Below are 27,099 nucleotides of genomic sequence, written 5' to 3' on the forward strand. Positions count from 1 at the left end.
TGTTGTCAGTGCTGTGTAGGAGGGCCATGTGTTGTCAGTGCTGTGTAGGAGGGCCATGTGTTGTCAGTGCTGTGTAGGAGGGCTGTATGTTGTCCGTGCTGTGTAGGAGGGCCATGTGTTGTCAGTGCTGTGTAGGAGGGCCATGTGTTGTCAGTGCTGTGTAGGAGGGCCATGTGTTGTCAGTGCTGTGTAGGGAGCCATATGTTGAACTGATGTGGTTGCATGTAGGAGTTACATTTTACTTTGCTGACTTTATTGATTCTACTAGCTTTGTTATTGTCAGTATTTAATCACTAGATGTTTACAGTTTATTCAGGCCTGTCCATGTATCTACTTGTTGTGTCATGGAGGACTCAGTTATGTATTCTCCCATCTTAGATCAAACAAACAAGTTCTTGTAGTTGTATTCTTTACTTGTTGTTTAACACCACACTCAGCAATATTCCAGCTATGTGACGGCGTTCTGTAAATAATTAAGTCTGGACCAGACAATCCAGTGATTGACATCATGAGCATCGATCCACGCAATTGAGATACGATGACATGCATCAACCAAATCAGCGAGCCTGACCACACGATCCCGTTAATCGCTCTTTTATGACAAATCGTTTAAAGAGGAGTGTTTGGTCGTGAAGAAAGCACACTATTTCATTGTTTAGTTAGATTCATGTGGTCCACCCCATTGGAAATTAGAGTTTCTCTCATGTCTGTTTCAGAGTCAGTCAGTGAGACTTGCCAGCAGTGGAGGAAGAGCTACCTCCGGAGAAATCATCCCCAGTCATTACTCTTCATGTCCATCTTCATCTCTGCATGTGCTCGGACTTCATCACCTTCCTCATCACATGGCCTGCCACTAGACAGTAGACACCACACAGTGTGACACAAGTCACGAGACAAAGGACACCTGTAGACACAGTGTGACACAAGTCACGATTGTATTGTTTGGAGGTCGGCTGCAGTTGGACAGTATTCAAGTTGAAATGGAACATGGAGGCTGGTTTAGTTTGTGGCAGGGTATTATCAACGTGGTAGTTTCTTTTTCAGATTTGTATGTAAACATGACCTACACTCTTACATCAATCATAACTGTGATACTTATCAGAGATTTTATCAAACGTTTTATTGTAAAGGGAATTATGACGCATCATGATGACATTTTGTATTTGTCCCAGGTTAACAACTTGTTTCAGACTGTCTGTTAGAAACGAAAACAACAACAATAATTTTATGTACAATTAATAGTTTTGTTGCCACTGATTTTGGGGTGTGGGATTGGAAGGTCATGGGGTTGAAAAACGCACACACACACACCTTTTGGAATAACTCCTGGCCCCAAATGACATGAAGGAAAGAAAAATGAACTTTGTGTTATTAATATACACATGCGCACACGCACACGCACAGATCTTCAAACTTCAAAATGTGAAACCCCGTCCTTTAAAAAGGTTGTTGTTCCACCTCTGGATGTGTCAAGATGGTTCCTCATTCTCATTTAAAGAGATATTATTTGGGATGTGCCTTATCTGACATGTGTGACCTTGCAGTCAATGCAACGGAAGATGTACTTAAAAGATTGGATTTACTGCCTGTCTTGATGTGCATTGTGATAGACGTGTGGCATGAGCTCAGTACTCTAAGGTTGTAGTGACACAACATCTGTACATGTTGTTCCTTAGTGACACAACATCTGTACATGTTGTTCCTTAGTGACACAACATCTGTACATGTTGTTCCTTAGTGACACAGCATCTGTACATGTTGTTCCTTAGTGACACAACATCTGTACATGTTGTTCCTTAGTGACACAACATCTGTACATGTTGTTCCTTAGTGACACAACATCTGTACATGTTGTTCCTTAGTGACACAACATCTGTACATGTTGTTCCTTAGTGACACAGCATCTGTACATGTTGTTCCTTAGTGACACAACATCTGTACATGTTGTTCCTTAGTGACACAACATCTGTACATGTTGTTCCTTAGTGACACAACATCTGTACATGTTGTTCCTTAGTGACACAGCATCTGTACATGTTGTTCCTTAGTGACACAGCATCTGTACATGTTGTTCCTTAGTGACACAGCATCTGTACATGTTGTTCCTTAGTGACACAACATCTGTACATGTTGTTCCTTAGTGACACAGCATCTGTACATGTTGTTCCTTAGTGACACAACATCTGTACATGTCGTTCCTTAGTGACACAACATCTGTACTTGTTGTTCCTTAGTGACACAACATCTGTACATGTTGTTCCTTAGTGACACAACATCTGTACTTGTTGTTCCTTAGTGACACAACATTTGTACATGTTGTTACTTAGTGACAAAATATTTGTACATGTTGTTACTTAGTTAGACATTTGTACATGTTGTTACTTAGTGACACAACATTTGTACATGTTGTTCCTTGGTGACACAACATTTGTACATGTTGTTACTTAGTGACACAATATTTGTACATGTTGTTACTTAGTGACACAATATTTGTGATTCAATTTCATGATCATGGTTAGATATTTTGAAAGACAATTCACTGAAGGTTACATTAGCCAGTACTTGACTAAAGGGAAGGACTTACTGAAATTGTATGGATATTGTACATTTGGCACAACTTTGATGGAAATCAGATTTCCATATTGTGTTCTGCTTTGTATTCATTATAGAAACTTAAAATCTTGTTGAATACAACTGGCAAGATGGTGGCATTCCTCAAGTAAATGTTATGTATATCCAAATGTTTTATACATGGCTGGAATATTGTTATGTCATTGGCATGTGGATAGACAGTTCCTTGAAGTGGAGTCGAGAGTACAGAGATTGAGAGTATTGTCATGAATGAACTGTGAAAACAGTGTTGTCAGAGCAAGGGGAGACATTGACTCGGAGTAAGATGTATGTAAGGTTATCTTGTCTGAGTGGCAGGTTAGCCCAGTGGAGAAGGTGTTTTCTACATCACTAGGTACAGGTTCAGTTCCAGATATGGTTCATTATATGTGGTTCATGGTGCCACCTTGCCCCATCCAACATTTACAAAGGTAGGGCTGTCATTGCCCTGTCTAAGCCTCACATAGAAGGAATTGCAATATTATGGAATCTTTTGATCTAGACATTACATGATGTGGTCGAGATATATCCACTGAAAGTTAAGTCAGTTGAACAAATTGTTTCACTGTGACGAGTCTGTAAAATAGGCAGGCGTCTATGACCTGTGAAAATGGAAAAACTGGAGGAATGTATGTGCAGTGATCACGTACTTGCAGATTGCATATTTTGAGGTGGATCGGTGCCACTTGTCACGTCCAGGTCCAGTAGGGGCAGTCAGGTAGCCTAGTGGTTAAAACGTCTGCTCGTCACGCCGAAGACCCGGTTTCGATTCCCGACATGGGTACAAAGTGTGAAGCTCATTTCTGGTGTCCCCCGCCGTGATAGTGCTGGAATATTGCTAAAAGCGGCATAAAACCATACTCACTCACTCACTCCAGGACCAGTAAATGACAGCCCTAGTTGTTGTATAAAAAGCTGCATTCAACTGGTCAGTCTCCATATCCATATGTATATGTAACTCAATTTGTTGATGCCTCATCTTTCTATTGTAGCTGAGTTCTGTAATGGTCTTGAATATTAAGGTTAAAAAAATACTGATTTAATATTGATGTTTAGCTAGTGATGATGTGTTTAGCAACTGGGTATAGTTGCCAGGCTGAATGCTGTACAGAGTCCTGCTGTCACAACCAATGCTCAAGGCATCAAGTATTATTGGTCGCTGGAGTGAAGCTCAGCTTATTTCCAATCTGATTGTGTAGTTTAAAGGAAAGAAGGTTATACCACAACATATTAATTATTTGTCCTTCATGCACTAATCAAGAAAGGGTCTGTCCCCAAGTGAGTCAAACCCATTACATGTATATACAGTGAAACCATGTCAATTTGGCGGTACTGTACCATGTGAAACAAGTACCGATTAACAAGTTTCTGGATGAACAAATTACGAAAATGGAGTAATATTCCTTTGGGTGTTCACATCTCTCCAGGTCAAGACTAAAAGATTTCACTTCACGTAGGGTTCAGACGAATGAGGTTTCACTGTATGCATGGTCAAGACTAACAATGTTTCAGCATATGAAGGGTCCAGATTAATGAAGTTTCACAGTTTGCAGAGTCCAGACTTATGAGGTTTCACTGTATTCAGGATCCTGACTTGCAAGGTTTCACCGTATGTGTATCATACAGGTCTGATGTAGTCAACAGGAGTGGTTAACTACAACACTTAGTTTAGAAATGAGGAGTTTTCACCCAGCCCATGTCAATTAATATGTATATTTGAAAGTATATTTTCAATGAAACCCAGATGTACATAATAAATTTTCTGCTTTTGTCCCAAAGTAAATGTGAATGGTGTTTTATGACTTTTTAATGGACTGGTTCCTTGCAAAATGTCTGAAGATCAATTGCACAAAATGGATTATATTTCGCTCAATATTTAATTTTACACTATTGTTTGAAAAGAATAAAATATGAATCTTGAAATAGATGGAGGTTTTCCTATATAAGATAGAATGTTATGCTTGAGATATTGTTTTACAATCTGAATACGTATGTTGTGTTATGTCAGGGATAGTTTGAGGAATGCAATATTTAAAACTGGCAGCTTTTGGGTGACAATTGCAGAAATTGACATTGCTGAAATGGCATTGCTGAAAGTGGTTGGTCGCTCTTGCACCATCTTGGCCAGGTTTGATGCCTGTGTACAAACATCATGAAGCTGATTCTAATTGGTATTACAAGTGATCTCATGAAATAAGAATAATGACACATGGTATCTTGGGGGATGAAATGGTATCTTCTAGTTAGATATGCCTTTTGTCCCCAACCACACTGCCTGAGAGACCGGCATCCGACTGGGTAAGTGAGACTAAGGGCAGATAATCAGGGACACTATTTTCATTTTAACGATGGCTCATGTTTAAACATGGGGTACTGAGGAGCGAGCATACAGGCGAATGTACTCACCAGGCTCTTTTGTTAATTTATCATTTAAAATTTCAGAACAATATGTTACTTCTGCCAAGTGTGTTAACAAATAATCAGAAATAAGCCTATTGGTAACATAGCAACAAAATCTGTTAAAATAAATACAAAGATTCTAAGAAAAGAAAAGAAGTAAAAAAACAAAACAAATGAAATCAATATGAATAAATGGTAAGTTCTGAGAAACTCTTTGACCAGTATAATTTTTTTTCTCATTTCTTTGCTCGGTTTAAATCTACTGATAATACATTGAGAAAATATATAAATTCTTTCTGTTTTAAGAACACCAACTGTTTTGAGTTGAAGGAAAAGTGTATCTGTAAACCAAGAAACAAATAAAGGCTGTGAGAGAATTTGAAGGCACCGGCAAACATTCAGTGGTAGGTTACTTCATTATTTATATAGCATACTGAAACACATTTGTCATCACCAAATTCCATTCAGTGATCATAATATGGGGTATATTCATGGCGTCACCAAGCATAGATTATGTGTTCATCTTAGTAATTGTACATATGTGTAGACACTTTAATCAAGACATCACCAAATTGCTTCGTTTGTACATAGATGCCAGCACCTTTTGTTGTCAGTCTCATTAAAATTAGATATTTTTCTCCGATTTGATGCCTCTCTCGGCGTTAAGAACTATATAACTCTCCATAGGTCACGTCCACTAAACCCTAAAGTGAACTTGCATGGGTGTCAGATGTCAACTGGCTAAAACAGTTTGGCTTCAAAGTACAACTTGTGGCATTGGAAGTTCATTACAATCAGATTTATAAACGTTTGTTGAAGTACAAATGAAATTTTAGCTGAAAGAAATTTGTAGGTTGTTGCTTTTAACACGGGAAGCAGTGAAGTAAGATAAATGCAACATACACCAGTAAATATTTTTATTTGTATATTATTATTTTTTTAGTTAGTCAATTAGTGCTGCCAATGCTTGTCATAAAAGACGACTAACGAGGTAGGGCAGTCAGGCCAGCTGTTTTGGTTGATGCTTGTCATCGTATCCCAGGTGCATAGATCAATGCTCATAATGTCAATCACTGGATTGTCCCATCATATAGCTGGAATACTCAGTACAGCATTAGACAACAAACGAGAAGTCAGTAGCAAGTTGCTGTAGCAAGTTCACTCATGGAGGATTTGCCAGATTTTGATGGAGAGGTGTTGATTCGATTGAGAGTAAAGGATCTGATTTTAAAGAGATTGGTTTTGTCATCCTTCACTTGTGAACTTGATAAACCTACATGAAAATGAAATAAAAATCCCAATCTGTGAAGGATGAGATTGTTTGAACTGTATACTCATGGAATTTGTTTGTATCAATTACATTTGCACTTTCTTTCAGACCTAGTTTAGCCTTCACATTAGACACAATAACTGTATAACAATTTTCTGGTTCAATATAAGATAAAGCCACGCAAAGACGTACATAGATGTATATACGTTCGCGAGCCACATCATCGATGTCCATGTCTCTCATTTGAAACACAAGCCCTGAATACACAAAAATTGTCATTTCAAATTTTATTATTTATTAAATTAGTTTGAACTTTTGGCATTTGTGCTTTTGTTATTCACAATTCACCACTTAATGTGTAAGTTTGACAGATAGAAATATTTGTGTTATTTTATATTTACCACTGAATTGTATTTTGCTATTATTTGCTTTTTATTTGTCATGTCTTTTGGCTACCTATCTATCAGCCTTATGTGTAATAATTATGTGAGACAGTGACAGTGAATATGGGTTTGTAGAACTGAGGTGATTTTGTTTAAAGAACAAAAAGAATATATAATATTTTCCTGGCATAGATCTATCTTGAGCTGGATAGGAAAAAGAACTAGATAAAAACAAAATCATCTCAGTTCTAGCCCCTGTGAGATGGAGTTTTAAAATGCTGTTGTAGTTCGTCAGCATGCTGAGAATGGTTAGGCTTGGACTGAAAGAATGCAATACTTGTAGGATTAGGAAGTCAATATTTGTGTAAATATTTATCAAATTAGCAGTGACGATATTGATTTGCATTTTCCTCACAGATCGTATGTGTTTATTTATAATCCATCATTATAAACTGATGTCTTTTTGTTAAGTGTATGTTTGTTACTGTGTGTATATTTGCACAAACCTTTTCCGTAGATGAGCAAGTCCGTGGTCTCAGTCAGTAGACAGGAGCTGATACAGGAAGTGGTTTTGTTTCTTCGGTTTCTCTCTGTTTAGCAACCTTGATACAAGACATCTGAACTATGCAATTTCAATCAGGTATCACACTTCTTGACATTGGGTTCCTACCTTCTGTGTTGTATTGCATGTGTATTTCATGTTACGTTCATGTCCCATGGCATGTCAACATTCAAAGGAAGCAGGTTGACCTGATCACAACTTTGCTTTGCATCAAATACAGCCATTTTTTTTAAAATTTGTTGAATCATGTAGCCACCGATCTTGTTTTATAAAAAAAAAAATCAAAATCCTTTTTCTGTTGACACTCCATGCACATGGGATTCCCCAAGTATTTGTTTAAATAACCAAGAACAAGATAAGCAGGCACAAATCAGCGTCAAACAGTAGTAGCGTATTCTGTGCATAATAAATGCAGATTTTGGCCCTCATCCTTGAGAAAAGCGGTTTTTTCTCAGGCTTATTGAATTCAGAATTCAATGATCTTCCTACTTCTGACTTATTATTTGATAAATTAAGAATGTAATGGCCTACAACTGTTATTTCAAAACAAATCGGCTGCTGCTGTAGCTGGTGTTGCTACTCTAGGAACCATTGCCACTATTCAGTTGCCATCAGAAGAATACATGTACAGTGTTAATGTCTATGTGTTTTGTTCGTTCATTTTCTTAAGCACATCAGTGTCAGCGATATGACCACAAATGCTAGTATTTGAAGAATCAGTGTATTGAATTTGTGTGTATGTGTGTATTTGCAGACAAAACAAACTCTTTTTGACAATGCATAATGTCTTGTTCTTTTCACAAGTTGTTATTCAAAAGATAAGGGTAAATTACTTGATTTTCTTTAAAATCATTTCCGTTTCAATATTCATCAGGGATATTTCTAACAAAAGACAAATCATTAATACGTCATGATTTCTACATTAGTCTAATTTATCTTTAAGCTGTATGCCATTAAGATTCCTCACAAAGTTTTGACAATATTTTGAAACAAGAAGACAAAACAAATATGAATGATCATCATTCACTTAAACCATAGGGATTATCAAATATGATGTAGTGGTTGGTTTCAAACACCGCATATAGTTATCAATATGAAATGTGATTTTAAGGAAGGACGTGTATTTACGTTCTCTGTAGAATTTGTGTCAAGCAATTTGTATGAGAATTGAAACACAAGCAGTTTATTATATTCCCATATCAAAACATTCACACATTTGAAATGAACTTAAATATGCCTAGTAAAATTCTCATTGTATCTATGGCTTATCTTTTGTTAAGGAGTTTCAAATATATTTTTAAAACATGGTTACTTCAACAATTTGCTACTTAACATGGAGAAGTAAGTGAGTATTTTCATGTATATCTTGTATTGTACAGATGACTCCAATAAATATGTTCTAGAACTTTTCTTCTTCTGTGTTGTTTCATTATGTACTCTCAATCCTCAGTTAAAATTGAATAGTGAGTGAGTTAGGTTTAACTCCGCTTTTAACAGTATTCCTGTTATATCAGGGTGTGTCAGCTTAATGTGGGAGGAAAGCCCGAAGTGATGTAGGTCTCGGACCTTTACCACTTAGGTGAAACCCAGAGCAGGGGTATGGTGATCGGGTGGTCAGGTTCGCTGACTTTTTTTGTTTGTTCTGTTTGTTTAATGCCGCACTCAGCAATATTCCAGCTACATGATGGCGGTCTGTAAATAATCGAGTCTGGACCAGACAATCCAGTGATTGACAACATGAGCATCGATCCACGCAATTGGGATCGATGACATGCATCAAGCAAGTCAGCGAGCCTGACCACCCGATCCCGTTAGTCGCCTTTTATGGCAAGCATGGGTTGCTGAAGACCTATTCTACCCCGTATCTTCACGCCGGCTCGCTGACATGGTTGATGCATGTCATCGTGAAATAGATGCTCAAGATATCAATCACTAGGATGTCTGGTTCAGACTCGATTTTTTACAGGAAGCCTTCATATAGCCGGAACAAACAAATCAGGATAACTGAGTGATACTCAAACTGTGGGAAACAATTTTCAAAAGTTATCTCATTACCATGATTACTGATGGTTCAACGTCACAGACGTTTTGGGTCAACATCGCCATATGGCTGAAATAATGCCTATAAGACGTTGCATTCTATATAAACAAAATTAATTCTCAACATGTGAACGAACTTCAAAATAAATAGTGCCTATTACAGATGTTGTTAACCTTTCTGTGTAAATTTCTGTCCCACTTTCCCCACCCCTCCAAATGAGATATTATCTTATCAGTGGTGAAGAAATGTAACATGGAAAAGTGACACTGCACGTGCAGCACGAGGAAAGTTCGTGAAAGTCATGACTGCACGTTCATACATCTGCTGTGGCATTATCTATACTGACGTCTGCAGGTGTGGTGTCTGGTCTCGGGGCCGGGTCTGAAAGTGGGTGAAAACACTGTCTGATCTTTGGTTTACTACAATTTCAAATGCCATCGCCGCCTGAACGAAATAGGTGTATTTATGTGCATTGATATCCCGTTAACATGCATGTATGTATGTGTGTATGTTCTGAAAAAAATACTATTTATAATAACGATGCTAGATCAGCATTGTATACCAAATAGTTTGGTTTCCAGTAAGAGATTATAAATATACGCGAAACAATATACAAGAATATGGATAGATAGATAGATAGATAGATAGATAGATAGAGCGAGAGAGATAGATAGATAGATAGAGCGATAGATAGACAGATAGAGAGAATGGGCATGTGATTGTGGCAGTATTCCAGTCATAAAATGACAGGACAGACAAAGAATATATCCACCTTGGGAATCGGACTCCGTCCTTTAGTTGGAGAGCGAAAGTTTTATCATCCAGACTCACCATTGCACGGGGGCATATCCAAACAAGACTTGTACATAGTGTTATATCGTACCATGAATGTCGTATTCTGATTGCTGAGGCCCATTCTATACTGAACCAAAAAAAGTCGGGGATCATGAATTTTTTGTGGGGATATGTTGTCGGAGCACCCAATTCATAAAATATCCCCCAAAAGATTGATAATCCCTAACGTATTTTGTTCACGTTCATCATGTAGCTAACATCAACTCATGTCCCCATCGAGACCGGTAGACTACATATTTTGGAGCATATTAAATTGAGACTACAATCCACAGTAAATTATGAGAAGTGCGATGTACAAAGTTGCCTCCCTAATAGGTGTGGGTTCAAACTGGGATAAAGAACTGAGACCTGCCTTATTTCGGGTTTTCCTTCAACTTGGCAAGTTCAAAGCGGAGTAAACCAAACTCACTAACTCTAAGCACATAGTCTCATAAGGGCATGGATTTTCTTTCCGGGGCACAACTCAAGCACTTGGCAGATATATCAAACAGATCCTGAAGTGGTGCCTTTCCGGAGCACAACTTGAAAACTGTGAAAGTCTTTTCATCCAAACCTGGTACATGTATTAACAAAGGGCTGAAGTGGTGCCTTTTGCAATTAACAACGCGTTGGTCCGCCGTTGATTAATGAATAATTTGCACACTCGTATATGCAAGGGGCCGACGTATGGTTCTCAGCAGGAAGTGATAACTTGGAGACGATGGCTTGCGGTATATACAGTTTTACTTATACATGTAGATATATACATACAAAAGACACTTTGTGCCATGTCAGCACATAGTGGTTGTAGTTGTTGTCTTGGTGCCCCGGAGCACCCACCTAGCTAGGCTAAGGGTAAGACCTTTCTTTCTCCTCTTTCAATCTCTCTGGACCAAGGCTTATATAGCCAAGGTCACCTGACATTTAGTAAGTAATAAATATATATGTAAACAGTAAATCATCAGTGACATACTTGCACATCCTGTTCAGGATGGCAGACGGTCGATGTACACAAAAATGGGGATTAACAATTAGGATTAGCATCTTATAAATAACAGCAATTAAGTGTTTCAAGGCATATAGATGTCATGGCTCCAGGGTAATGAGCCTTTGCAATCAAATGTTCTTCAGACAATGGATGTCCTAAATCAGTCGCTATGACACTATTTAGGAGTTTTTTCACAATTTGATTTCCCCTGTTTCCTTGGAAACAAGTTTGACAAAGCTGAAACGGAGGTAGGTATCGTTTCCGGAGCAGAACTAAAACAATTTTCAACATTTTTCATCCTAACTTGGGACATGTATTAATGAAGGGCTGAAGTAGTGCCTTTGCTAGTTAGGAATTAAAAAACGTTTCCCTGTCTCCATGGCAACACGTTTGACTTTGTTCATAGTGGTATGTTTGTCCGGACCATATCTCTAAAACTAACAGGAACTCTTCCTTGAAACTGTGCACACACAACGACCAGGGTGCCGTTGTACAAAGCGATCTTGGCGCTAAGGTGATCGTAACGCCCATACCTTAACACAGACTTATGACAGTACTTAGTGCTTAGGTTGTTTTGTACAACGGCACCCAGGTTGTCAACTTGTGCCTTTTGCTATTTAGGGATCTTTAGAATTTATATTTTTTACTGTTTCCGTGGCAACAAGTTTGATTTTTACTCTGTTCATAGTGGTGTGTACTTGACACATAAATACAAAGTTCCGAATCCCAATTCCATGGTATTGATTTTTGATAGCCAAATAACTACTCATGTATACAGACAGACATTAGATGGACAATCTCTCATAAAGTTGGATTGAAAGTAACATCTTCTAGTGACTCTTGTTTGGTATTGATACAATCCATAGAATGCTGCTAATAGCATAGCATTTGCAACGTACGGATATGTTACTGACACGCAAAGGATCTTAATAGGGATTCATATGGGATTCAAGTGACAAGTGGATCCTGTCACAGCTAAGGGGGGACAGTCACCACAGAAAATTGTAGTAGCTTAGACGAAAGGACCACCTGTTTGTTTCATCACTTGACTGACCTTTGGTTATTTTGTCTATCATAAAATGAAAAGGACCTTGTTACTTTCATTAAGGCTATTATGAATATGAAAGTACAAGCGGTTTGGCTTAGAACCAGTAAAATGTCATACTCCGGTTCCGTCGCGGAAAGTAGGTTGTCTTAAGTGGGCCATGGGATTAAACCTGGTACATGTATTAACAAAGGGCTGAAGTGGTGCCTTTTGCTATTAAGGAATTTTTCACAATTTGATTTTCCCTTGGAAACTAGTTTGACAAAGCTGAAACGGAGGTAGGTATTGTTTCCGGAGCAGAACTAAAACAATTTTCAACATTTTTCATCCTAACTTGGGACATGTATTAATGAAGGGCTGAAATAGTGCCTTTTGCTATTTAGGAATTCAAAAAAGAAGAGGTTTTTCCTGTTTCCATGGAAACACGTTTGACTTTGTTCATAGTGGTATGTTTGTCTTAGGTTGTCTTATTATAAGTGGGCGGTGGGATTAAGGAGGGATTTGTCAGCGAAAGAAGGGGGTTCACCAAAATATATATTACAACTGTGTGTGTGTGTGTGTGTGTGTGTGTGTGTGTGATATGTCGAAAATATACAAGCATTACCAGTCCCTCAGAATATTATAGAGATTATAACCTGTATTTCTAATATTAAGAAAAGCCATTCATAATATCTAGATTAAAAGGGGTGTCAATAATTATAGTCAAACAGCGTGGAGGAAAGTTTAGAATTTGGCGGGTTGTTCATGGTAAAACTGCTATTATATGACTAAGCCATCGCGCCTTCGACAATCAAAACAGGTGCGTGGGAGTCGGTTAAATCCGCCTTTGCTCGTTCATCTCCGTGACCTTATACGGACGAAGCCGAATACTATGCTTTTGTCCGAACGTGCATTCAACATGGCGTCCGATACGGAGCCGATATATTGTTTATGTCGCCAACCTTACGATGAAACGCTTTTCATGATCGAATGTGACGTATGCAAGGACTGGTTTCACGGAAGGTACGTTAAAATTTATTCCAGGCAAATAACATTACATGAAAATGATACACATCTATGCTAATCGGTGCCGAAGATTGTCGGGAAATCTAGGCCACAATGTCAACACTGCTGTCGTCCGTACTTTGGGAAGCCAACATGTTTCGCCTCAAAAACTACACAAATATATCCTTTCTTATTAATATTCAGTTCTCCCGAGATTGTAGTTAAGTCCTACATGTGTTTGTCGTGTCAGTTTTATCTCATCAATCCTTTGTGAGAAAAGTTTGTGGAAGTTGCATCGCATGGATTCCACATGATGTAAACACGACCGGGTCGGCCTCATTTTGTCTGACACCGCGAGTCCCGCCCCCACAGGTCAGTCAGCATTGTGGTCAGAGCCGGACAGCGGTCAACGGCGGGCTTTAATTCATACCGTTACATAATTCTCGCTTCACATGTGTCCTTGGACCGAAGGCTGTTGTGGATTTTGGGTTTTCTTGTGTAATGTCTGCTGTCGGTTGCTAAACTCGTCCAAAATATCTAGATACCAAGGTCTTGGAACTCTCTTGTGAAAGTGTGTAACAATAGAACTGATTTACAGAATTAATAATGTTGTGTTTGATTTAACAATACTTTAAATGAACCAAAAATAAGACTCATAGTTATCCAAACTCAGAATAACCTTTAATTTTACACTTTGTATTGGGAATTATGGCTAAATATGGATTTATGTCATTATTATAATGTGACTATGATCATGATGATAAAAAAATCTCGAGTACGTTTTAAATATAATCACTGTTTTATTTATTAATAATATTGATCACAAGGGTGGTTTGATGTCATGGTAATTAATGACTATTTGTTTTTTTCACTGCTCAAATTTCAGTAACAATTCATAAATTTAATGTAATAAGTTCTCATGTTTAGATCTATATAGTTATAATTAGTGTGATGGGTCTAGGTAACTTGCATGTCACTTATGACAGGACCAATAAACATGATAAAGAGACAGAATCTTTCCCTTTTTATTTTACAATTATCATGGGCATTAAATATCAACATGAGTTTTGTAATAGGCCTAATGCTCATGATGCTTAATGGTTAAAACTAAAATAACTGTTAGAAACTGGTAGTTTCATACATTATACATTATAAATATATGTTAATAAATAAGGTATTTAAATGAAATAGCATTGCAATGTATTTACGGTTTAATATTTTGGACATTGCAATGCTTTTAATTTTTCCTTATTTATTAATGTATCATCTCTGAACATGCTGAAATCTCCCGTTTCTAATAGTTATTTTAGTTTTAAACATTAAGCATTATTACAAAACTCATGTTCATATTTGATGCCCATCATACAATATTGCATTGAATGCTGTGCTATTTTTTCCAATTAGCCTTCTAAGGGCCTTTTGGTTTCAATCATGTTTTCCTCCAGTGAGTTTGTCACAATGGCTTCACAATTATCATTTATCATTGAACATGTCATGTCAGTAAGGTGATTAATGGGTAATAAGGGACTGGTAATGTTTTATGGGTGGGGTGGGGTGGGTGTTGTGCTTGTTATGTAACATTTTTTGTTCAATAGTTGGTGAGTGGGCATGGCCTAGTTTTGTTTCGGTTCATGGAAACATAAACGCAAAAGAAGATGCTTGGTTGGCCAATCAGATGCCACAGAATCGCATGAAATTTATTGATGACTGTGTATTGTTGTAATTGGTTGAAATTATGGATACATGATCATGATGATATACTGGTATATTATTTTTGACAATGAAACATACCCATTGTGCCTAACCATAGCATGCATGATCAGGCATTTCACTTTAAGATGTCCAGATATGATTAACAGTCACATTGAGGATATTATTTCTGCAAAATACTTGAATTATTTAATAACCACTTATGACCGTAATAATGTATGACTGATTGTTTTAAACAAAGACAATAATGTTTATAAGCTATAATCAACATATTCAGTGATGAAAATTGAACCCCTGGATTATTGATGAGAATAGGTCCTCAGCAACCCATGTAATAGACGACAAAATGTATTGGTGGTCAGTCTAGATGACTAGGTTGTACCCCAATGGCATGGATTATTGCTTACAGTATCAGTCACTGGATTGTCTGTCAGGTCCCGATTATGACCATTTGCATGTCTGTACCAGATTCGTTGTTTGCAATCACTGAAATACATGGTGTCATTCTAAGGATTGTATCACAATACCAAAAATTACAATTAACTCTAAATATATCAACTCCCTCACTTTCTCAGATTATTTTACAGGCTGCCTTCATTTAGCTGAAATACTGCTGTGTGGAGTGAAATGAAAATTGAAATCTCAAAAAAGGGGTTAATAAGTAACTATCTTGAAAATACTGTTCTAAATGTGTCAACAGATCAAGACCTTCTCATACAATATTCACTGTCTCATCCATGTATTCATAGTATAGTTTTTAAGGTAATCTGACATTTACATTAGTTATTAATATTTCAGCTTGGCTGGTGTTTCTAGATATCATTTAGTCCTTTTTTTATTACTTGTTTTTTTATATCGTTTCTAAAACATTTGACCACAATAAAAATGATAAACGTGATAAAAACATATGATTTGTCATAAATAATTTCTGGTTAGACAAAGAAACAGAGAATTGAAATAGATATTGATTTGGACATGTTGCAAGGTTAATGGTTTTGTTTATCGTATGTATTACTTAGACTAGGTGATATATTTTGAAGGAAGAATATTTTTTGTTCCAATGTTATTTTTTCATATGTGTGAAGTTTTGTGTAGACATGGTAGGTGGACCTGTAAGCTCATCCTCCATCATTCAGTGAATTATATCTCCACTGTGTTATCAGTGTTTGAAATTCAGTGGGCATGGTGGGTCCCTGGGTTCCTTTAGCATTTGCTCCTATAGTATTTGAATCTTGGGTCCCTGTCAATCTTATAATAAGCATTCAACATTAGGCGTAAAGCAAGGACCCTGTGACTTTCATGATAAATTTTGAACACTTATTATGTTAATTACCCTGATCGCATTTGCCACCATGGCTTCATTCGGAAGTGATGTCGTGATTCACCAGTACACCAGTGCATTATCGTCAAACTTTGCACGATCTGATTATTTTGGCATCAATTCACATTTAAACCCATATTGATTGTCCTTTTTGATCTCACTTTGATGTCAATCAGCAAGTACAAACTATTGACCTGTGAAGATCCGGGGTAGAATAGGTTTTCAGCAACCCATTTTTGTCGTAAAAGGCGACTATGCTTGAGGCAACTAACGGGATTGGGTGGTCAGGTTCACTGACTTGGTTTGAAGCATGTCATCGATCCCAATTGTGTGGATCGATTCTCATGATATCAATCACTGGACTGTCTGGTCCAGACTCGATTATTTACAGACTGCTGCCATATAGCTGGAATATTGCTGAGTGCGGTGTAAAAAATCAAACCAAACCAAAACAAACTATTTTTGTTATATTCCTCATAACTTTCTCGGTTGTATTTTGGTTTTGAAACCGACCCGATAAAAAGACTGACCAGCTTTTCCTTGTCATAAAACAGTACATAAACTTATTTGTTTCCTGTCATTTTCTCATGCTGAATAGTTGACTTGACTCGTGTCATGATGGTGGGTATCAGTCAGTTGTCCTCCTTTACCTTTATGAGTGAGTCTTTGTACTCTATCTATTCTCATTGTAATGACTCTGTTTTCCACATAAAATGTTGTCTATGCATTATCAAGATACATATCATATCGTGGCTACTGTATCGCGGTATGTATTGTATCGTGACATGTGACACCCATATTGTGACGTCCCTAGACGTTACCATCTCTGTTTCTCTTTTCACCAAATTGACACAAAATTTCCCCCAAGGAAGAGAATATATGGATGTCAACTTCTTTATTATGAGGAACCAGCTCCATCGCCCATCAGAATCACCATACCCTACCATGGCCCTGTCACTCATCAGATTTTCCGCCTCATCAAGAACAAAGCCAACATAGATGTCACCTTCTCTAGCGGCAAGTCCATCAAGACCCATCTACAAGCCAATGGCAGAGGCACAAGCAGCACAAGTCCCAAGCCCATATACCATATACCCTGAAACTGTGGCCACCAGTACATTGGAGAAAACCCTTAGACCCCTTAACACCAGACTCAAAGAAATCCTCATAATGAAGAAGTTGACATCCATATATTCTCTTCCTTATGTGTGTCACTTCTAAATGCCCTTCAAAGACAAGAATTTCCCTTGCTTATGACAATGAACTTGAAATCAACAACCGATAAAAAGCATCTCTCGTCAGAATGAGAGTTTGGCAAGGATCGACATGCTCTGTTACGAGCAAGGCCTCAATATATTTACTTGAATCAGAAGACTGATTGAACTTGAATAGTTTTTTTTAAGTCAGGAAGGCAGCATTAGAAATTGGCACTAGTCTTATAGTCCTTGCCAAACTGTCCAATAGTTTAGGTATCCTGAGGAGTAGTAGAAATTTGTCCTTTTAAGGGTTTTGCTATATGTTATCATTTCTAAGGATTTAAGTGGACTAATACTGGAAGGCAAGTCCTTAAAATGAAAGACCTTATCAGTCATATTAGAGATGCCTCGGAAAAAGTGAAGGTGTGCAGTATTATCTGTAAATTGAGGTTAATTCTTTACACTATATGTATCACAATATCATTTTTTCATGCTCGATTGGGTGATGTCAAATTGCGATTTTTTAAATGTTCCATTTATGAACTTCACTTCATACCTTAAAGGGGAAGTGTACACGCAAAAATCACTTTCTTTCTTTTTCTAAACAAAACGCAATTTTAGAATTAGTTAGTATCTGTGTTTGAAAATATACACTCATTTTTTTTCACAGTGAAAGTAGGAAGCTCACAATAGTGTTAAAATGAAGCCTTCGTTTTACGAGCGAAATAGGCCTGAGTTATCCCCCTTAGATTATGACGTAATTCGTGCCAATTCAACTGGGTCCCTGTCTATTCTCAACGCGAAAGATATCAACGACCAGTTTGCGGTAAAACAACATGGTCTACGACACACTCCGGCGCAGTGGTGACTCAGCATAACACAATTCTGGCTGGCATCTGAGACGCTAGAATCACAAAACTGTACCTACACCACGTGAAGCGGCTCTAACAAAGCATGATGACGTCATAATGTTTATCAATTGGCACCAATGACGTCATATTGCAAGGGGCATAGGCCATGGTGTTTTTGTTATGGAAATAGAACACTTGGTAAATGTGAAAAATATAAATCGTTTTAATGCCAAAAATATGTTAATTAAATTTGATGTTTTTATATTTTTGTCTATGACACTTCTATGTTAACACTTTTAATGTGGAAAAAGTACAAGAAAAATTGGTTCATTTCCGTGTGAACTTGCCCTTTAATCTATCAGATTGCTGCTGAAATCAAAATTTATTATACAATATATCGCGATACATATCGCAATACACGCCGAAGACCTCGGCTCGATTCCCGACATGGGTACAATATGTGAAGCCCATTTCTGGTGTCCCGCATCGTGATATTGCTGGAATATTGCTAAAAGCTGCGTAAAACCTCACTCACTCACTCACTCACTCACTCACTCACTCACATATCACAATATGGCCTTATGCATCACAAAATATTGATACACTTTAAACCTCCAATACCCATCCCCAGAAACAAGTAACTGCTTAAGTCCCAATGTTAGAAAATGAAACCTAAAGAAGGACATTGGTGCAGCACTAAACAGATTACAGTGATAAAAATTGGCACTAGTCCTGTATAGGGCTGTGTATTGACCTGGATTTTGTATTGCAATATATGGCCATATTCATCATGTTCATGATATTTAACCTGTATTGCGATACATATTGCAATATATTGCCAATTTACACTTTCATGGTTTGGTTTGTTGTTTAACGCTGCACTCAGCAATATTCCGGCTATATGACAGCGGTCTGTAAATAATCAAGTCTGGACCAGACAATCCAGTGATTAATATCATGAGCATCAATCCACGCAATTGGGATCGATGACATGCATTAACCAAGTCAGCGAGCCTGACCACCCGATCCCGTTAGTCCCCTTTTACGACAAGCATAGTCACCTTTGACGGCAAGCATGGGTTGCTGAAGACCTATTCTACCCCGGAATCTTCACGGGTCTACACTTTCATGAGTTAATCAGAGTTATACCCTGTTATTACTATTAATGTCAGATACCATCAAGCTCCTTCAGGGCACTTGATACCTTTGTTATGCTCTTCGGTATAGAGAGCTCTGTGGACAGGCTATCACATTGAGGAGCTTGATAGTCGCAATGTATAGACGCTAATTGATAACAAGATCGTCAGCGGAAAGTTGTATCAGAAAGATACTATTTTCCATTTCCATATCGATAAGGAACACACAAATATACTTATTTATATTTGCACCGATATATTGCTACATTCACAAACGTATCGCAATATGTATTGCTGAAGATTTGCACCACCATATACATGATATACTGGTGTGTCGGTAATACTGCACACCCTTAGTCCCGTACATACTGTAGTCTTTGCCAAACTGCGCAATAGTAAAGTTATCATAAGGACATGTAGAAATTTGCCATTTTAAGGGTTTATCTATGTGTTGTCATTATAAGGACTAGTGGACTGAAAATGTTAGTTTCTATCTCTGAATAATCTGTTGTACTTTATCATGCTTTACTGACTTGATGAAAAATATTGCAAACTGACACAAACAATGCTCATTCAGGGTCTTCTTCTAGAATACCCTGTGCACTTTTGTGCAACAGTTGCCATGTTAACCTTGTTTCAAACAGTTGCAAATGAGCATTACAGCACATACCTAACCATTAGAGCTAGCCAGTGAGAGCTTATTTCACATGCTGCTTAATCCCAAGTAGAGGCAAACATTATCATGGTATTTGTCAGTGTTGCAGGTGCAGATGTATAATCTTACACATGTTGAATTATGCCCAGTGTGGTGTCAAGCCAACTTCACTCATTCACTAACATAGTCTGGAGGTAAACTTACTCTAATAAGATATGAGGTCGTTCTAGCATGTCTAAAAAATGAAAATATAAGTTTCTACATTGTTCACAAATGAGATGTGTTGAAATAAAAGAAATTTAGCCTTTACCATATTTCATGATTACTGTTAATATTATTTCCTCTACATGCTTAACCATGTTAACAATGCAACTGCATATTGGTAGAGCTGTCCAGCACATCATGTGTAATGTGGACGTGTAAAATATATTTCATGTATTGCCATGTGCTTACCAGTAGTGCTAGTTAAATATCTAAATCAATAATCAGGGCTCTCAAATCAATTATTAGTTGATTATTCTTGTATCCCCATGTTTTAGTAATTATGCCACATAATGCATCTGAAGTGGTGAAGTGGTCTCAAGGGCCAGTGTTCAAAACCATAGGGGCAGTGGGGTAGCCTACTGGTTAAAGCAAAAGCTCATCGTGCCGTAGACCTAGGTTCGATTCCCCACATGGGTAAATTGTGCAAAGCCCATTTCTGGTGTCTTCCGCTATGATATTGCTGGAATTTACTAAAAGTAGCATAATTACCATACTCACTCACTCACCAAAAATCATAGGGGCAGTGGGGTAGCCTACTGGTTAAAGCAAAAGCTCATCATGCAGTAGACCTAGGTTCGATTCCCCACATGGGTAAATTGTGCGAAGCTCATTTCTTTTGTCTTCCGCTGTGATATTGCCTGAATTTCCTAAAAGTAGCATAATAACCATACTCACCCACTAAAAATCATAGGGGAGGTGGGGTAGCCTAGTGGTTAAACCATTAGCTCATAACACGCCATAGACCTAGGTTTGATTCCCCACATAAGAAAATTGTGCAAAGCCCATTTCTGGTGTCTTCCGCTATGATATTGCTGGAATTTACTAAAAGTAGCATAATAACCATACTCACTCACTCACAATCATAGGGGCAGTGGGGTAGCCTATGGGTTAAAGCATTAGCTCCAGATTCGATTCCCCACATGAATTAATTGTGTGAAGCCCATTTATAGAGGAGATATACTGGTAATTATTTTGAATGTCTGGATTGATTGTTTACCCGATATTCAATCGATTGCTTACCACTAATTACTAGAGATTGACATTTTACATGTTTTATTTCATCATTTATGTATAAATTCTGTTGATTATTTTTCCTGTGGTCATGTTAATGGCATCAGTTCGAATATTAATATCAATGATGTGGATAACTAGTGTCTCTCTTTATTTATATTAAGATGGTTAACTGTGTTTATTCCTATTACTGCATGACAACTTATTTTCCACTCATCATGTGTGTCTATTTCAGCTGTGTTGGGGTACTGGAACATCAAGCATCTGACATTGAAATATACCACTGTCCCAACTGTCAACTTTTGAAGGGACCTCTTGTGTGTATGTATATTCTCATTCACCATGTTCACATGCCAGAAAATATTTTGAAAGTGTTTTGTATCATAATAGTACTGGTATTGCTAGGTTTCTGGAAAAGTCCTGTAAGTCCAGTATTTTATATTGTATGGCTAATTGTAGATATGGGGTCTGGGATGAGTTCAAATTTACTACCTGAGTACCAGACCCCTATTATCCTGACCCTACCCAGTACCTACTGTAGCTTTCAAGAGTTGGGTACAAAGTGTTTAATTGGGATTTTTTTTTACCTGAACCCATGCAAAAATATGTAGACACATGTATAAAACAATCAGATCATGCATACACTGAAGTTGACTGAAGCTCTCCCTTTATTCAAACATAGAAAAGTCAGAAGGAATGCATGCTTAGTCAGAAAGAAATGCGAACATTAGTGACTTGTATTGTAACCATGGAGTTATAGCAATTTTTTTATCATTAACCAATTAGCATGTGACTAACAACAGGTCAAGGTAGTCCTGTTGGTATTACTCAGTACCCACCCAACCCAAGTTACCCATCCCAACCCTAGTTGGTTGCTTTAGTAAGTTGTGTAATTCCTGTAGTTTGTATGACATGGCTATTTGTTAGATAGTTGAAGGCTGTATTGTGTGTGTTACAGTGAAGAGAAGGAAGAACTGGCACAGACATGACTACTCGGAGGAAGAGACAGGAAAGGTGGGGACAGTTGGCACACTAAAAGTCTTAAGAAATGGAGATTATAACTATATTAGACGAGTGTGTTTCTGTCATGTAAATTAATATGTTTCAAAGAAAATTGTATTGTCACGGTCACATGATTTGATATTTATGGCATAGAAACAGACACTTTTCATCACATAATGTCATTCACATAATGTCAGACATAAATTCACCATGTTCTGATATTAAAAATCGTGGTTTTCTCATTTATTCCATTCTTTAATTAACATGATTAATATGATTAAGTTCTTCAGTAAGACCTTGTATCATGTCGATCACTTATCATGCTAATTGATGTATGATGATAGATATCTTTTTATCGTCTTGATCCGTTGAGCTTTATCATGTTTTTATTGTTATTTTTCAATTCCAGGCAGTTCAGACAGGCACAGTTGTCTTCATCAAGGAACTCAAGAACAGGATGTTTCCAAGGTAGAATAAAATACAACTTTACAAGGTTAAACAAATGCCTGATTTGCTTTTCTGAACATGCTGAATAGATACACCAAATAGCTTTCAATGTGGTCCAAATGAGTTAGTGAGGTGAAGTGAAATTGGGTTTAATGTCACGTTCAAGATTATTGCACTTATGATTCTGAATACCCCATTCAGACATAGTATACTAACTTTGAGCTGACCAGTCCTTGTTTTAGCTCCTTAATGCCGAGTGCCAGGCAGGGTAATAACAAGTACCATCTTTTGACATCTTTTGGTATGATGAGGCCGGGGTTTGAACCCCAGACCATTCACTGGACTGGGACTCTACCACTAGACCACGGAGGCGGTCTTTTCCAAATTAGTATTTGCTGTCGGTAATATAACAGAGTTGTCCCCCTTTTCTTCTTGAGTGTTAGTGGTCAGCCAATCCTGCTGTTGGGAGCAACTTTTGTGACTTTTGTTAATTGATCTACTTGATCTACAGGATGTTTTGCCAGGTAGTGTGGCGGGATGTGTTAATGGAGTCAAGAATTCTGATTAGACTTCGAGCACCAAAAACAAATTAATCATTTTATATTGTGGGTTTTTATTCAGTTAATTGTTACTTAACCAAGAAATGCCAGATACCCAACATCAGCGTAGACATAGATCTGTATTGCACTGTTTTTATGGTAAAAGGAAACTTCTTGAGATTGATCTGTATGTCCAACATCAGCACATTACACACAATACTAAACAATATCATGATCATGGTATGTCTGTTCCAGCGCTGATGAGATACCGATCCTCCGTCTCCATGGCAGTCAGTTGACAAAGGATTACCTGGACAAGAATGGCTTCGACACACCCATACTGATTGAGAAGAAAGATGGCCTGTCATTGACAGTGCCACCATCCAACTTCACAATACAAGATGTAGAAAACCATGTTGGTGAGTTCATGTGTAGTCTTCCCATTACTTGTGTCACGTCACGTCACGTCACGTCACGTCACGTCACGTCGTGGGGATTCCGAGAGTTGGTCCCAACAACTTGGTGTACCAGGTGACTGAATATATAGGGTGGTCAGACTTAGTTCATAACATGTCTTTGTTCAACGCGCTGGATGGTTGCTCATGATATCAATCACTGGATTGTCTGGTCCAGACTTGATTTCTTACTGGCCAACTCATTATAGCTGCAGTATTGCTAAACAACAAGCAAAGAAACAATCATCATGTACACGCATGGTGTCTTTACCATGTTTTCTAAGCTTATTAAAGATGAAGTTTATCTTGTCTAATTGGCTTAGTTTTATTGATTCATGTTTACTTACTTTAGCTTTGGTGGACTCTAGGCTATCTCATGGAAGATGGATGATCGCTTCTTATCCTTGTTGAAATGACAGGTGGTTGAGTATTTGTGTATCAAGGTGTGTCTTGTTTTTGAATACTTCTTGTCCGGTAAAACACTTTTGTTCATTTGGCAGGTTCTATGCGTGAAATCGATGTGATAGATGTTGCCCGACAGGAAGACTACAAGATGCTGATGAGGGAGTGGACAGAATACTACAATAGCCCTAACAGACAGAAGATCTTCAATGTCATCAGCCTGGAGTTCTCAAATACAAAGTATGTCGTGATTAGCATATTAGCATCTGTCTATAAGCCATAATTATTCTGTTGATGAAAACTGTTGCAACAACAACTGCAGTGTACTGGCTGCAGTACTGCTGTTCGTCACCAGCTACAACCGCTTGCTATGCTGTCGACAGCGATCAAGGCCCTCTTTGAGAGTACTTTGAGGAGAAAGATCCCCATCAGTCCTCACCTGTATGCATCGGTCGATCTCGGACGTCCTCGCCCAGTCCCGATATGTATCGGGTCAGATTACTACGGCACATCGCCATGGTTACATCGACTGCACTGAACTACCTGATCGTCATGGCAGGACACTCTTACGGTCCCCGACGGTCATATCAACGAGGTTCTGGACAAGTTCTCAAGGGGAAGCCGAGCGTGACATCATCATTTCGGCTTCACACAACCTGTCCAGACGGCCACCGGTTTCGAACACCCCACGAGGACGTTACAGAAACGAGAATGTGCAACGGCCTTTCGTAGGGACATGCCTCGACAGTCGTCCTGCAAGAGAGATTCGGACAGGAATGGTCGCCAGGTCTCCTTTTCCAAGTAACGGTCGTAGAATGTCTCCATCGGCAGGCGATCAGGGTCGCCTTCTACCTAGACGATGGGCTCCAAGCTCACCAGTTCACAGAAGCCTTCAAGGATAGTTAGCGACCACCCTGAGTTTACTACGGTACCTCGGGTGGATCGTCAACCTTCAAAAGTCGGACTTGGTACCAACTCGGGATCTACAGTACATCTGGATACGCTTCCAGACGGGGGTCAATCTGGTCAAGGTACCTCAAGACCGTTGGGACAAGATTGTCAGCAGCGTTCCGAGACTTCTACATGCCCCGGCGTTGGTGCACACGTGGCAGGAAGTCCTTGGTCTGTTGACATCGGCCCAAGACCTGACTCGCCGAGGTCGTCTTCAACTTCGTCCGCTGCAGAGATTGCTGTACCCCCACCTGGAGTTTCCCAATCTCCTGGTTCCACTTCCGGCGCAGCTACGTTGTCATCTGGAGTGGTGGCTCCAGCCGTCGAACTTTTGCGAAGACGTCTTCATGAGCGAGCCTCCGTTCATACTACACCTATTCGTAGACGCGTCGTTGGAAGGCTGGGGAATGCACTTCGGGGACGACCAAGCGGCCGGGCTGTGGTCGCCAGAAGAAAAGGTCCTCCACATCAACTGCCTCGAGATGGAAGCAGTGATTCGGGCGGTCGAGTTCTGGAAACTTCGACTCCGTTGGAAACGGCTGATGATACAGTCGGACAACTCCATAGTCGTCCACTGCATCAACCAACAGAGAACGACTCAGTCGGGGGCCCTTCTGGACTTGACATCCAGGTTCTTCGCCCTCGTCGACGACTTGGACATGGGCGTAAGAGCCCGTCACATCCTGGGGGCCAAGAATGTGATAGCCGACACCCTGAGACCATCGAGGCCGTCTCCCACGGAGTGGATGATCCATCCGACAGTCTTTCGTCTGCTGACACTCACACCGACGACTTGCATGTGGGGATAAAGAACTTCCAGCTTCACGCCTGGGTTTGCTTAAGACCTCGTTAATGAAGAAAGGATATTCGGCTAAAGCGGCAGCCCTTGTCTCGTTGGCACATCGAGTTACGACTCGTAAGCTGTACGATGACAAGTGGACCACTTTCTCAATTTTCGCCAGGTCTCATGGCTTCAACCCGGCAGTAGCAACCCCACCACAGGTGGCGGAGTTCCTAGTCTATCTCCGGTCATCTCGGCGTCTGAAAGGGTCGACGATCTCAACTTATCTGGCACCTTTGGCTTCAGTGGTGCCGTCTCCTACGGGCGACAAGCTCACTAAAATACCAGAGTTGCAGAAGATTCTACGTGCCTTCATGGTTGAAGATCAGTCACATAAATTCCGACCACCGGCCTGGCACCTCGATGTCGTTCTGCTCAACCTGTCTAGTCAGACTTACGAGCCTCTAGATCAGGTCGCGTTTGACTTATTGTCTCAGAAAACGGCTTTCCTGCCGTAGCCAGGGAGAGTATCGGAAATACATGCCATTGACGTCGGTCGGATTACGTTCGATCAGCGTAACCATGGCAACGTCCATCTTGGTCTCAGATGGGATTTTTTAGCGAAAAACCTACTTCCTGGCCAAGATTCGAGAATGTTCCACATTCCTTCCTTATCTGCCATTATAGGCCCTCATGATCACGCTGATCTCACCCTGTGCCCAGTTCGTGCACTTCGTATTTACCTGCAGCGATCTGAACAGCGACGACAACATTTTCGACAGCTGTTCATACCGCTCTCAACCAATGCAAAGAAAGAGATTTACACGTAATACTCTCTCCTTTTGGTTGAGAGCGGTCATTCTCAGAGCTTACGAGGCGCAAGGACTCGCACTTCCCACCTCCTCTCATCCGCACGAAGTTCGAGCCATAGCTTCAACATTAGTACTCCACATTAATTGTTCGCTGCAAGCTATTATGGAGGGCTGCATTTGGAGTTCTACTTCAGTGTTTGCTTCGCATTATCTCAGAGATATCTCAACAGAAGATGTTGAAGGACTCAAACAGTTTGGTCCACTCGTGGTAGCACAACAGATCTCCCAGAAAAGACAGTGAATTTGTGCTTTATTCACTTTGGACTTTTTGCTCGACACTTCGTGCCATATAACATGTTACAATAAAAGCTGTTGGTGAATGTACGCATTCTTATGGTTTTTTTGTTGCGTGCAGTACTTCGGCATTTTTATTATGGTTCTTCGGTGTA

General features: G+C 39.1%; 2 protein-coding genes across 4 annotated transcripts in view; both read left to right on the forward strand.

Annotated features, from left to right (window-relative positions):
- Nucleotides 1–8,635, forward strand: part of LOC124136310 (mitogen-activated protein kinase 14-like) — a 29,267-nt gene extending 20,632 nt beyond the window's left edge. Inside the window, exon 13 of the mRNA XM_048401449.1 lies at nt 717–8,635. Within this exon, the coding sequence (XP_048257406.1) occupies nt 717 (1 nt within the window). The 3' untranslated portion in view covers nt 718–8,635. The remainder of the gene's footprint in view (nt 1–716) is intronic.
- A 4,383-nt stretch (nt 8,636–13,018) lies between these two features.
- Nucleotides 13,019–27,099, forward strand: part of LOC124136309 (lysine-specific demethylase PHF2-like) — a 42,088-nt gene continuing 28,007 nt past the window's right edge. For 2 of the 3 annotated variants that reach the window (XM_046502199.2, XM_046502198.2), the window contains exons 1-6: nt 13,022–13,135; nt 21,497–21,582; nt 22,220–22,275; nt 22,673–22,731; nt 23,505–23,668; nt 24,205–24,346. In XM_046502199.2, coding sequence (XP_046358155.1) covers nt 13,032–13,135; nt 21,497–21,582; nt 22,220–22,275; nt 22,673–22,731; nt 23,505–23,668; nt 24,205–24,346 — 611 coding nt within the window. In that variant the 5' untranslated portion in view covers nt 13,022–13,031. Of the gene's footprint in view, nt 13,136–21,496; nt 21,583–22,219; nt 22,276–22,672; nt 22,732–23,504; nt 23,669–24,204; nt 24,347–27,099 lie in introns of all 3 variants that reach the window. The other variant, XM_046502197.2, reaches the window with a different exon arrangement.

The sequence above is a fragment of the Haliotis rufescens genome, unplaced genomic scaffold (genome assembly GCF_023055435.1).
Source record: "Haliotis rufescens isolate VD_foot unplaced genomic scaffold, xgHalRufe1.0.p SCAF_22, whole genome shotgun sequence".
NCBI classification, from domain to species: Eukaryota; Metazoa; Mollusca; class Gastropoda; order Lepetellida; family Haliotidae; genus Haliotis; species Haliotis rufescens.